This window comes from Scophthalmus maximus, chromosome 17 (genome assembly GCF_022379125.1).
Source record: "Scophthalmus maximus strain ysfricsl-2021 chromosome 17, ASM2237912v1, whole genome shotgun sequence".
Taxonomy (NCBI): Eukaryota; Metazoa; Chordata; class Actinopteri; order Pleuronectiformes; family Scophthalmidae; genus Scophthalmus; species Scophthalmus maximus.
The window spans coordinates 17,056,984-17,070,748 of record NC_061531.1 but is presented as its reverse complement, the minus strand read 5'-3'; the positions used below and the strand labels follow the sequence as shown (position 1 = coordinate 17,070,748).

Below are 13,765 nucleotides of genomic sequence, written 5' to 3'. Positions count from 1 at the left end.
AATAAATTCATAAATTGAATCAATGATATGATTATTATTGAAATAAGCCCTAATACCTGTTAACTACAAAAAATAGCAGTATTATAGTTTCTCCCTGTGCCCACTGGAGGTCAGTGAACACTCGTCACAGTTGAAAAAATATAATTTCACTCCCTGTACAACTTTCAAAACTACTTAATAAGATAATATTCGGTCCAAGGTGTAAATGGCATATTTATGGCAGGATCCTTTTTTTCCTTTTCTGTATCTCATTACAGTGATTGATTTTGATACAAACTTGACAGAAGCGCATTCATTTTTTCATCTTCTCTTTCATCAGATCAAAATCACTGACCACATCAGATACAAAGAGGGAATTTTTATACTAATAACTTACTTATAGAAGAAATATTCTGATACATTTTTGAATGCATGTTCGTAGAAGGGATCTCTATTTGTGAGGAACTGGACGAATGATTTCAATCGCAAACAAACTATTCATATGAAAGAAAGTAATGATGATGATGATAATCATTTTTATATAACCTTTAAAAACAGGGTTTATAAAGTGTTTGAACAGACAAAGCAGTGAGTCAGAGGAATAAACAGTAAATACAAATAAAAAGAATGAGAGCAACAAAATGAAAAGGACAACGAATAACAACATAAAATGAAAAAAGACCAGAACAAAAGAAAAAGAAATAAAACATGAAATAAATAAATAAAAAAGATCACATATTAAAAAGCGTGCAGCTGTCATTTAACACAGAACTGTAATATTTGACGTAAAAGAACGTGACACCCCCCCGTTCCGAGGCGTAGCGAGCGGTTTTGTCCGACAACCCGTGAACGCATCGAAAGGGGCCGACGACAACCAATAGGATGCGACATCCTGCCGAGAAAGAGAAAAAAAAAAAAAGAGAAAAAAAGAAAAAGCGTTCTGTTGAGAAAAGCGAGACGAGGAGCGCAGCGGCGGCCAGAAGGAACAAGTCACCGGCACCGGGGGGGCCAGCGTCCGCGACGAACGAGGAGAGGAGCACGACGAGCCCGACCGACATCCAACCTCCACAAACCCGCCGTTTTTTTTCCCCACCGCCAGCGTGTCGCAGACCCATCGAGCGCAGATGGTGAGTGGCTTCGCTCGGCTGTTGTGTGTCTGCAGCCTCCCCCCCTCCCCTCCTCCCTCCCCTCCCTCCCTCCGCTGCTCTCCTCCCGGCTCCGCTTCTTCTTCTTCTTCTTTCTGTCGAGGTGAGGTGATGGTGTTCATCCGCTCGTTAAAGGCTCCGTCCAACCCGGTTCCGTCGTGTGGGGCCACCCGGTCTTAATCTCCGGGGGGGGGGATTTAAAAACACGCCGCTTAGCGACGCGACGAGGGCAGATTTGGTTTATTTAAAGGATATTTACTAACGTCGTGTTCCTGTCGACGCCAGCCAGCAACGTGCTGCCTGCTTTTTTTTGTATCGTCTACACCGGTCGGCTAGCTCGACGGCTAATTAATAATGAGCAACGAGTGGCTTTTAAATACACTGAATAATACAGTGGACTCACATCACACCTCCGCGCGTCCATCCATTGATTTACTCAAAATTCTTCTTTTTTTTCCTCCCCATATCAGCCTGATTTGTGTAAATGCATTTCTGGTTTAATTACATGTGGCGTTTTTGTTTTGTTTGAACCAGATCAGATGGATTGGATCACACACACACACACACACGCACACACACACACACACGCACACACGTTGGTAAATCAAGTTCACACTAGTCTGTAAATGGGATTGGCACATGGGTTTAACCCCGAGACACCCTGAACACACCGAGTTAAACACACATACTAAGCACATGGATAAAATCAGAAGATTAATTTAACGCTTAGCCGAATGCAAATATCACAACAGCGGAGGTGGGAAGTTCACAAACCCTCCAGTGATCCAAAGATTAGAGCCCGACCGATATGGATTTTCTGATATCGGGGAGTCGCAGGTTTCCGATACCGATACATTGGCCGATATCGATATTGGGTAATGAAAGGTTTCCAATACCAATACCGATGTCGATATCTGGGAATAAAAGGTTTCCGATACCGATGTCGATATCAATATTGGGGAGTAGAAGGTTTACGATACCCATACATTGGCCGATATCAATATTGGGTAATAGAAGGTTTCCGATACCGATGTCGATATCGGGCAGTAAAAGGTTTCCAATACCGATGTCGATATCAATAACGGGGAATAAAAGGTTTCCGATACCGATGTCGTTATTAATATCGGGGAGTAGAAGACATTCTGATACCGATACATCAGCCGATATTTTTAATCTGTCAACGATTTCTTACATGTTGTTATCAAACCTTTACGACAAAGAGACCGAACCGAGGCTTGATATTGTAGTTTAACCTTGAATTTTATCATAAATAACTATAAATATAAAGAAAATGCAAATATGTAGAACTTGAAATTAATAAAATAAAACAATTTATTTAACGTAAATGCATTTTTTTTTCCGGCATTGTTTATTCTATAGAAGATAGATTCAAATCGGTAAACATACAGCAAGCGCTGATACCGATATGTCCGTGAAAGGCTCATATCGGCTACCAAAGATATTCCCGTATTGATCTCATTGACTATGCCTACATAACTCAGTATCCAAGTTATGAGTCTTACCTCAGTGTTGATGTGAATCTTGATATCATATCTACTGGTAATATCATTGTACACACGAGCGTAAGGATCCAGGTTTGTCCTCAACATCTCTGCCACTCTTTTGTGTAGCCTCTACACCAAGGTGGACGAACGCCTGTGTTTCACTGCGCGCGTGCACAAACGTCTCGTCTGTGTTTGTTTTGTCACATAGTTTAAAAAGCTGCTCTGCGGTTTCGGATGAAACCACTTTTCATCCGTCGTCGGGCCACCACACCAGCGGCGGTCTGTCATTACAGCCCTGGCATATGGTGACGGGGCTTAAGTAAGCACTGTGTAGTATGGTCATTTTTCATTTCCTGCCACGGTCTGTGGCCTGTGTTCTTCAGTCAGTGTTGACATCTCAGATTTTCACCCAGCCTTGTTGCTTTTTACGTCGGTGTTCTGGTGGATTTCAGACGCTGTTGTTTCCCCCCCACCAAAAATGAAATGAAATAATGCGGATTTAGAAAAAGCACATTAGACAAAGCTGCACAACAACGTTTGTTGTTGTTTGACCATGTGCTCATCTGTCAAACAATAACCATTAACGGCACAAAAAGCTGATTTGCAGGGCACGGCACACGTACCATATGTTGGGGAAGGAGAGGGGGGGGGGGGGGGGGATATTAAATGGGTCGCCAGCAGGTCCGAGCCAAAGAGCCGCAGGCAAATGTGGTTAGAGAAATGGTTTTAAATGGCAGAATATCTATCCATTTCTTTCCCCACATCATTTATTGTGTCGGTTGGCTTTTAAAATGAGAAATATAGTCAGGGCGGTTGTGTGAAGGAAAGAACATGTTGTTTCTCAGTGTGAAGAAATAGACGGGTTATAAGGAAAGTTAATTCATATACTTGCACATTTCACATGGATGCCGCATTTTTTTGCAAGCCAAAATCAGGTTTTGTGAAGATTGTTTGTCACATACAGTAAATATACCATTCCACTGATTCAAAAAAACAAGCAAACACAATGTTATCCTCTGGGGAATTCAAACATCACACGACACCTTTTAGGGTGTTGAACTGGATTGAAGTACAACGGCTCAAACACATTTCTTTCACCTTGATTGAGTTCAATTTCCTTCCCTGTGGTCTTCAGAAAATAAAAACCTGTTTTTAATAAGGTTAAAAAAAGCTCTTTAGCATTTTGATCATATCTTTTTTTTTTCATTCTCATTGCTTTATGCCTCTGTGGCTATTCATCACTGATCTAATGTTGCTTATCTGCTTGGGAAATATTTAGGTTGGTCCCCTGCGACCTCAAGGTCGGCGGTCCGACCCCTGGCTCCTTCAGTGTCTTCCCGGGCAAGAATGTGACCCTGTGACAGAGCATATGAATGAGTGCTGTATGTGTATATGCGTGTGAATGGGTGAATGTGACTCTACTGTACAGTCCTTTGAGTGGTCGCGCTACAAAAAGCTCTATATAAGGGCGGACACTGTTTCGAATCAGAAATGGTTTTACATGTAGCGCTTCTCTCATTTAGTCAGCTGCAGACTCTGTTCACTGTAACTTAAATGATCCATATCATTTATCATCACGACTACTTAAGAAGCATTGTGTGAGGCGGGAAAGAGTTTTTAATCATGAATTCCTTTGACGTTCATCGTCCCAGGCGTCAACATCTCCCTTCAGCCTTCAGCATCAGCGTGAGATGTAGTGTTTCTGTCAGATGCTTGCAGGTGAGATAGACAGGATGGAGCGTGTTGCGTTGAATTCCAGTCCTGAAGGAGATTTTTTCTTTTTCTTTTTTGAAGTGCTCCCTCCCTCCCTCCCTCCTCTCTGGTCCACGATAACATCTGATCAGTCGCAGCACTCGGGGCTGTTTTCTTCCAATAACCTTTTTTTAAAGAGGTTTCACCGATGACAGCCAGTCGACACAAGACTCCAGACTCTCGACGCATTCCTTCACGGGCCGTCACTTGTTTTTGTTCCTTTGCGATTTTTTTAAGAAGAAAATATAAACAGACCAGCTGTTGCCGCATGAACTTCGCCGACTTGCCCATGTTTTTAGTTCAGGGTCACAGCGGTAACAGAACACACACACACTGTACCTTCTTATTGGCTTTTTAATTTGTAATTCATCATTAGTATCGGGTTTTATGAATTGAAAATGAGTCCAGGACCAGTTGATCTGGTCTAACACAACTAGCAGACGATTTAGGTGATTTGAATTGTGTCCTAAGGCACAAAGGAAACACATGAGGAAATTATATATACAAGTGTGTAGTGAGTTATGGTTTTTCTTCCACGGAAACCTCCCTTTTCTTCTTTGAAACAAAAGAACCACAAAGAATAAGAAAACTTCATAAATACATGGTTTCAAAGCTGAAACAATAAGGTATTTAATAGATCAGCTATTTTATCAATCATTCTCTCGCCGTGAGCGTTTGTCACTTAACGTTCGATTAACTGTTGGTTCAGACAGAACAAGACATTTGAAGATGGCGTCTCGTGCTCAGGGAAATTATATTTAGCATTTATTGCCATTCTTCAGATTTTGCGCCACAAAGATTTAGAAAAACAATCGGTCGATTCATCAGTGATGGACATAATCGTCAGTTGCAGCCCCTGATCTCTCCACTTTCTTCCGCCTGTAAGCCCATTATAAATATAGCTGCATGTTTTGGATAAGTCTGGCAGATGAGGCAAATCCCCTTTTGCCTCGAAACGCAAACGAAATGCCCCGTCATTGTCTCGCTGCATACAGGAAGTTAGTCAAGGGAAGAGAAGTGGCGATTGACCAAATGCCCCAGACACACGCACCCAGATGTGATGACTCTGCAGACCGGTGTAGTGGAAGGATCAGACGGTTGGTTTCACCCTGCTCTCACCAGTTCCCCAGTCACTCTCTCATATTCTGCTAATATCCAAGTTGTTTTGAACCTCATACCAGACTTTCATAACCCCCCCCTCTTCTCAGTCATCTCGTCCACATAACTTGCTTGGCCTCTACATGTTCAGAGTTGCAGAGGGAGGATGGCTGCCAAGAGGCGTCTGTATTTCATCCCTGCAGTAGTAGTTTTAGTTGTTGGATCAGTGCCATGGCTTGTGGGTCCACAAAATGCACAATGAGATGCTATCTGCATAACAAATATCTTTTTTTAAAGTGTACGTTGCTCGTACTTGCCTGGAGAATGTTGTTTGTTGCGATCGGCTTATTAACGCGGTTTTCATCCATTTTCTTTTTCCCACCCTCTCCCAACTCCAAACGATTAAACAATAATCATGTTTCTAAGTGTGAGGGGTATGAGGGGGAAAAAGTGGGAGCCTTGATTTGGATTAATGACATAAGACATTTGTTAACATAGCAGCGGCCTGCCTTCCCTTCTAGGGGCTTGTGTTGCAGTGAAACCATGGCGTGTAGTATTCAGTGATGCTCCGGTGCAAATAGTAGAGGGAGGATGACGTTCTCCTCATGGGGGCTGATGGACGGAATACAACAAGACAAAGAGGAGATGCTTCTCCCCAGTTGAACTCTTTCACATCGCCAGTAAGCTCTTTTAAAACACTATCATTTAGACAAGAAGGATCTGGTTTGTAGTTCAGGTGCCTTTTCAAAACTGACGGACGACCTGGACATATTATTTTTTTAAGGTTGCATGTCCACAAATTCACTCCCTGTTCCCTTTTTCCTGGCTTATATAAGAAGGATAGTTTTGTCACATGGGTGGTTTTTGCTCTGGGGGCTCCTCTGTGACTGCAGCATTGAACACAGAACCACGCCCAGGCCGGACACGTTCAGGTGTGATTTCAAATCGCAGCGAGGAGGAGGATTGTTGGGCGTGAGGGCTTGATGCTGTGAGGTAAGAAGAGGCGCAGCTCTCTGTTGCAACAAGATTTCCCCACTCGTGTGAAAGTGGTCTTTGTTTGGTAAGATACGACTCCGCAGCAGCAGGCTCTTGCTCTTCTGTCCATTGCCTTACATAAAAAAAAAATTGGCGCCGGGGCACGTCGGAGCTAATTACTTTGCGCAACAAATCCTCCTTTATTTTACGTTAACATTGAATGAACACCTTGTCCTGTTGCTCAGGAAAGCAATTTCATTTCCCACCGCTCCATGCATTTTTTTTCTTATCCACTTCATCAGTCACTCTTGTTGCATTCGTGATTCTCTTGTAGTTTATCAGCTCTGTGGTGATCATCGGCAGACATTTAACGGGATGGAAGCCGGTGTTGGAGTTGAGCTGCTGCCGTTCCTGGTTGGACTTTGCATGACAGAGGAAGTCTGATGTGTCATAACAACTTCCTGCCACATTTGTGCCGTTTGATGGCAACTGAGAGAACTCATGTACATATAAGGCCATAGGAGATGAAATGGCAAAAGGCTGATCTCAAGTCTGCCAGTATGTGTGTGTGTGGGTCTGGAATGCATGCCCACTGCCTAACATGGTAACTAATCTCGCTTCTTTGGTTTGAAAAATAGAAAAATAACCATTGGCAGTTTTATGCTTTCAGTTTTCCTTTTTTAGGCCACTGTAATTTCATGATTTCACAAGTACAAACACGGCCCCTTGTAGACCTCACTGTCATCCTTCCACTGAGGTAAACCTTCTCTACAGAATGTACCGTGGGAATTTTACACTCTGAAACGTGACTTTTCTGACGGTGTTAAATCATTTGGAGAAGATCAATGTTGCGTGAGGCTCGGCAGTCGCGCTGCAGCAACAGGAAGTGGTGTGGCGCGCAGCCTGCGAGATAACTCAGCGGAGAATGAGCTTTCTAGCAGCGACCGTTTACTGAAACGCAAAGAGGATCCAGGGATGAAGAGGAGTCCCGACTCACGATTGCATCGACAGGAAGCCGCGCGGCCCCACAGTTAAACGAGACAATTATTTCTAAAGCGCGTCATCCGGTTCTCATAAGTGCAGGCAACACCCTCGCTCGTTCATCCCACTCTGTCGTTGCCCTAGTGCACCACTCAACAAGGTCAAATATAGAAAGAAGCCGCTTATCAAAGAGGCCCACGCTAATCAAGTGGATAAGGAAAAGGTCATATATATATATATATATATATATATATATATATACAACTTGAGACAATACGGAGATGTTGCCACATTGTGGTAGCAATGACTTTAGTATCTCTGGTTGTATTAGTTTGGGAGCAATGTTGCACATCAGTGAGCAGGACGTTTTGTGTGTCAGCAGTTCTGTGGTTAATCTACACCGAACATGTCGCGCTGGTCACGGCTCTGACGTCTGTTGAACAGAAACTGGCCACAAACTTTGCTTTGTTACTTCTTGCTACTAACATTTGGTCCATAATTGCTATTTTCATGAAAAGTTTTTCTGATGCAGCCTAAGTACACTTTACACTGTGGCATTTTCAACAAAATACAAATTGTATTTAGATTTTGTTTGTGTTTTCTCTTTGATTTGATATATAATTGTCATTGTCATGAAAGATTTCATGATATTTCTGACCCTGAATAGTACTTTAGCCACTTTCCTTAAAGCCCACTTGCAGTTTTAGGAAGTGTAACATACTTCTCATTGGTCCGTTAATCAGCTTTTGAGATCAACTCACGTCGTCAGCCGGGTCAACACTTTTAAGAGGGATTACGGATGCACATACTTAATGCTGTAAATGTATTTTATTTCCCCTACAAAGAATAACAGTAAGCAGCAGTTATCTCTCCACTCTCTTTGCGAGTCTGGCCGCAGCCCCACAATGCCCCTTCATCCACCCTCTTCCTCCAGCTCCAGCCAAACGGAGCCTTACGTAACAGGGGTTTTAAGCAGTGAGTCTGCAGCGGACTTTTCCCCCCTTTGCCTGAACAGAGGCTGCCCTTCTCTTCCCCATGCACACTGGCTTTTCCATGGCAGTAAACAGCGTTCGCGTCTGAATGTGTCTCTCTGTCTCGTTTGTTATCCGCTTGAACTACCTGTTAGTCCTGCTCAAAGAGGGAGGCCGTTGTTGCTTGCTGGGGGCAACGGGGGCTGCGTTGTTCCAAGGGGCAGATGCGGTTATTATTGCTTTCTTGTAAGTTTTGTGCAGGCTTTTTTTTTTTCCTGGCCTCTCAACCTTTCTCAGTGCCCTCGGGGAAGTATTTCAATTCCTACAGCGTGCAGAGAAATGTGTTAAACGGCAGCCAGGAACATGAAAGAGTAAAACCTACCAATTTGGCCTGATTACAGGGCCCGAGTGAAAGAAATGCTTCATTACATGTGCAGATTACAAAGCCGCAAAGACAAGACACAAATTTTCACAGATAGAAACTTGCAGACTAGTTGTCGGTCGTGTTATTTTGCTCCTGCCGTTTCTTTGCAAGAGATTTTAACGTTCTGTTGCCCTGTTGAAAGTACCGTGGCTGGTTCCCCGTCGAGCTGTTCTGCAATGTGGAGGGCAGGCCCCCATGCGGAGCGTCCCACAGCTCGGCTCACATGACCAGACAGAAGGCACCTGATCCTTCCCCAGGGGTGCAGAGGGACAGATGGAGCGAATAGAAAATGGAGGGAGAGACAGACAGAGAGAGATCAGATTGACAATACACTAACAGAGACCGGTAAAGGTAATAAGAGGTCAGTGCAAAACAAACCTGTCAAAAAGTCGAGTTCTTCTGCTGCTTGTAATCTCTAGAGATTAGATATCTGGTGGCCATTTCAACCCTGATGTTTGTTCTTCCCGCTTAATAACGCGACGGTTGTTTCTCTACATACGTTTTAAATACACTTCTTTATTTCCCAGGACACCCGAGGCCCCACTGAAGAGAAACCTGTCCAGCGATCAAAGGTAAATACACACCATCTTCTTTCTCATCCCACATTCACCGCCCTCCCTTCATCCGTCTGTGTTCTTCTTGCCCCACTTCACTTTCAACAGCTTTTGATCTCATAAGAGAGCAGAGGAAGATTTTTGTCTTCTGTTAAAATACTGTGCTTACATCTTAACTAAAGATCGAGGCTTAGATCACCTCCTGTGTGTGTGTGTGTCTGGTGGTAAATCTTGTCTATTTCTGTGCTCAGTCCTTCAGCTTTAAGACTCAAAAGGAAGTCTGCACCTCATGTGAGAAGACGGTCTATCCAATGGAGAGATTAGTTGCCAACAACATGGTCTTCCATACGACATGCTTCTGCTGCAAGCACTGCAACGCCAAACTCAGGTGACTATAATAATCCAGTGTACGGGAAGTTCACTTGACTTTCTTCTTCTTCTCACGACTTTTTTTCTTTTGGTTTGTATATTAATCGTCTTACCTTCCTCCCTTCCCTCCCGGTAGCCTTGGCACCTTTGCGGCCCTGCAAGGCGAATTTTACTGCAAACCCCACTTCCAGCAGCTGTTCAAGAGCAAAGGCAACTACGACGAGGGCTTCGGACGCAAACAGCACAAGGAGCTCTGGGCCTCCAAGGACTCGGACAATATAACAAAGACGGCATAATCAATGTCTCGCCGTGTCCCCGCCCCCGGGGTCTCTGCCTCTTCTTCTCCTTCTTCCTTTTTGCCTCCTCCTCCTAACTAACACATGATCTGATACATGAACACGATGAACACACGCCTCGTACGCCGGGGCCTCTGTGAAATCACCCACACGCTCACTCCGCTTTTTAAAAATGCCACCACGACAGATACATGCACAAACCACTAGGGAAAAAAAGACTGGCCAGTCTTTTTGAATCCATACCACTTAAGAATTTACCTTGTAGGGATTATATCCTGGGGTTTGCTTTTATTGATGTTTTTTTCTTAATTTTATTTCTCCAAATTTCCTGTTTGGAAAATTGGTTGTTGATTGTGACCAAAAACTTTCTATGGTATGGGGAGTATAATGATAATAATAATACATTTTTATTTTCATTTTTTATTCTTTTTTAATAATTTGCACCCATTTTTTTTGGAATATGTCAACTGTATGCTCAGGCAAACATACCGGAGGGGTTTTACGGCACATCCATTGTTTTTGCAGTCGAGCATACACTCAGGATTTAAAAAAAGAAATAATACATATTTCCTCATGTTAGCAAAACACAAATCGAAATAATAGTCCCTCAGTATTGTGACTTTGCTGTGACAATGTCATTTTGTCAGGTTTCATATATTCGAGGAACAAACAGGGTACAGAGTACTGTAACACAACCGCGCACATCAGCAACGGCTCACCTCTCGTTGTTGTCTTTTTCTTTTTTTTTTAGGTTTTTCTTTTATTATCATTCGCATAAATCCCTAGGTTTGTTCTTATCTTAACGACCGGGTTGAGTCTTATCGTTGCATGTTGGTATGACTGAGTCTTTAATAGCCTTATCTCTTATGACTGTATCTTTTTGTGTTGTGAATGATATTTTTTGTCTCATTGATCCATAGCAGATCACTTTTTAAATTTTTTTTTTTTTTTCACAAAGCACTTGAGTTTGGATTTGATTGATGTCATGGGCATAAGTTGATCCTCTCTGAGGCTTTTTTCCGGTCGAAAAATTCTTATGGAATCATCAAATTGTGTTTTGTATACTATCTGTACATAGAGCTGTAGTTTGTGATTAGTGAACCCCCCCCTCCCCCTCCTCATGTTGTGCTCTCGTCTCGCACACGTCACACACACGTGATCACCAGACGAGATGCTGGCGATCGCAGGGAAACACTCCATCGTATGAAACGTTTTTTTTAAAAACAGGAGCTGTAGACACGAGGTGAAGTTGCTTCATTTACAGTTCTGTGCTACAAAATGTGGATGTTGATGGACAAAAGCTTAAGCCTTGCAAAGGAACCACACAAATTTGGTTCTTTCATCACTTCACACTTAGTTAGTTCTCGGCTTCATCTTCTGATGATTTGCCCCCTTTTGCTGTATTTGAACGTGTCCTTGTTACTTGATAGTTTTTGGGGGTTTTTTCAGGGACATGAACAGATCCACTTCAATCGTAGTGTCTTGAGCACCCATTGTTATTTGTTCTCCCAGTCTCACCCCCCATAATTGTGGGCAGGTGTCCTTTTAAAAAAAAAAAAATGTAAATGCCTTTCTGTTCTCAACTCATGTCTTATTAGCTGGATACATCTTAGTACCTGGACCTATTTCTTAATATTGAATTTACAGTAGTTGGCCGATGGAGTAAAGGCATATTTTGTCCCCTCCTGCTGCATGCAAAAGCCCAGTGCAGAGCGCCCCCTGCTGGGATAAGTGTGACAGTGTCTAGTAGTGTAAGATACGGAAAAAGTAAACTTTGCCCTAAGAACTTTCAAAACAGAGCCTTTTATTTGATTTTTTTTTTTAATACGTTGCCTCAGCTCGCAGTGCAGCTGCTGCACTCCAGCCACTTTCTGATCGTATTTAATTGCAACACTTAAGAGAAATAATGAATCCAGTTAAGACAAGCTCTCCCTCAACTGTATTTCATTCTGTACAAAGAATGAGTCTTAAAAGCCATTCACAAGAAAAATAATAATAATCTCATTATAGAAAATGTCTGAATACCACTGAGACTTCTTGACTGACACTTGAATGACACAAAGTACGTTTTGTGACTGAAGGTTTACTGTGAATCTGAGCATGCTGTGCAGAACGTAAACAGATGGATATTTGCTACTTTTTTTTAAAGATAAGCCTTAGAAATTAATAGCTGATCTTACATGCTTTTCTTCCTTCTTTATTCAAACTTGACATTTTGAGTGCACAGATCTTTACAAAGAAATCTCCTGATCATGCCTTTAAAAAAAAACTAAAACCTGGCTACTCTTGAGTCCCCACTCTTCTAACATCTTCACTTCACTCTACCAGCAGCCATTTCTTTCCCTATGAAAACCACTTTTTATCCACATGTAATGTACGATAATTAAAATTCTTCTATGTGTGATAATGTATATCCTCTATTTTCATTTTAAAACGGCCCCTCTGGATCCCTGTGAATGCTTTAAAAATCAAAAAGTATTGTATTCTAAGATTGCTGTCTTTGTCATTCTCCGTTAGCAGTTTGCCAAGGTACAGCTGCAAAAATCCGAAATGGCAACTTCTCAAAGTGTAACAAGAGCAGACGAGGTACACTTTACACTGGTGCCAAGAGGCTCAGGTGAATGACTGCAGTGTAACGTTTGTTATTTAAATGTTCAAATCTGTGAGTCATTTCATTTTTGTGCTGAACTTGATGTGGACTTCTTTTCAAATGCTGTTGTCACTGAGACATTTTAAATGTATATGCATCTTTGGAAAAAAAAAATGTATTCCGTGTTACTGACTTGACCTGTGGATTGAGGTGGCCTTACAGCAAAAGGACGTTTGGACTTGCGTTTGCAGTCTTCGCTCCTCTGTTCTCCCCCCCTTTCTCTGTTTTTCGCTTATTTGTGGTATGATGAAACATTTTAAGATGTAAGCGGCCCCACGTTCTGCCCAAATATACACAATCATTTTGTGCATTTTCTTTTTATCTTTTTATTTTTACATGCTTTTGGAGAAAAAAATAATAAAATTGCTGGTGTTGATTTAATGCACTGGTTTACGTGTGTTCATTTATGTTATGGTTTAATCCTTAAATTCCCTGGATCACTCAAGAACACCAATGTCTTCATTTTTGCATTGTTAAATTACTATCAAATTATGAAGTGGTGATGTTCAGCAACAACATTTTAATATACTGAAAACTTGAGCCTTGATGTTGGTGTCTTGAATATACAATACATATGACTCCCATGGTGGAAGAAATATCCAGATTATTTAAGTACAAGTAGGAATACCACAATAAACCCATATTCAAAGATTTAATGAAATTGAGAAGCTCTCGTGATGCATTAATGTCACATTATTGTAGATTATACTTCTTGATGACTTCATATTTAAGCAGAATTTTAATGTTGCAGCTGGTCACGATGAAGCAGATTTATACTACATATTGAGTACTGTAATTTTATAACAATCATATTTGAAAAACTCATCGTATTTGAAATCATAATCTGTAAAGTATTGGAGTAGAAATACTTTGTAAATAAGTACACATTTAAAGTATTTATCTATTGTGTAGTTATTTATTTATACTTTTTTGTCTTTCATTCCCCAAAAAAAGAAAAGAAACAGCGTTCCGATGTAACAATATATATATAAAAAAAGTTGACATTCTGATTTCCGACCGTCAGAAAAGGCAGCACGAGTCACCATACGTCACAGCTGACACGCCC

The 13,765-nt window shown here is 41.8% G+C and overlaps 1 protein-coding gene across 1 annotated transcript; it reads left to right on the top strand.

The window, feature by feature from the left end:
* The first annotated feature begins 895 nt into the window (after positions 1-895).
* On the top strand, positions 896-13,080 carry limd2 (LIM domain containing 2). Its single transcript, XM_035614874.2, has 4 exons — positions 896-1,106; positions 9,358-9,402; positions 9,636-9,772; positions 9,890-13,080. The coding sequence occupies exons 1-4, from the start codon at positions 1,104-1,106 to the stop codon at positions 10,047-10,049; spliced, it is 345 nt and encodes a 114-aa protein (XP_035470767.1). The 5' UTR covers positions 896-1,103; the 3' UTR covers positions 10,050-13,080.
* Positions 13,081-13,765: the final 685 nt, after the last annotated feature.

Coding starts and splice junctions, on each gene's coding strand:
- limd2 (XM_035614874.2), top strand. Junction 9,403..9,635: donor AACCTGTCCAGCGATCAAAG/GTAAATACACAC, acceptor TTCTGTGCTCAG/TCCTTCAGCTTTAAGACTCA. Junction 9,773..9,889: donor CACTGCAACGCCAAACTCAG/GTGACTATAATA, acceptor CCCTCCCGGTAG/CCTTGGCACCTTTGCGGCCC.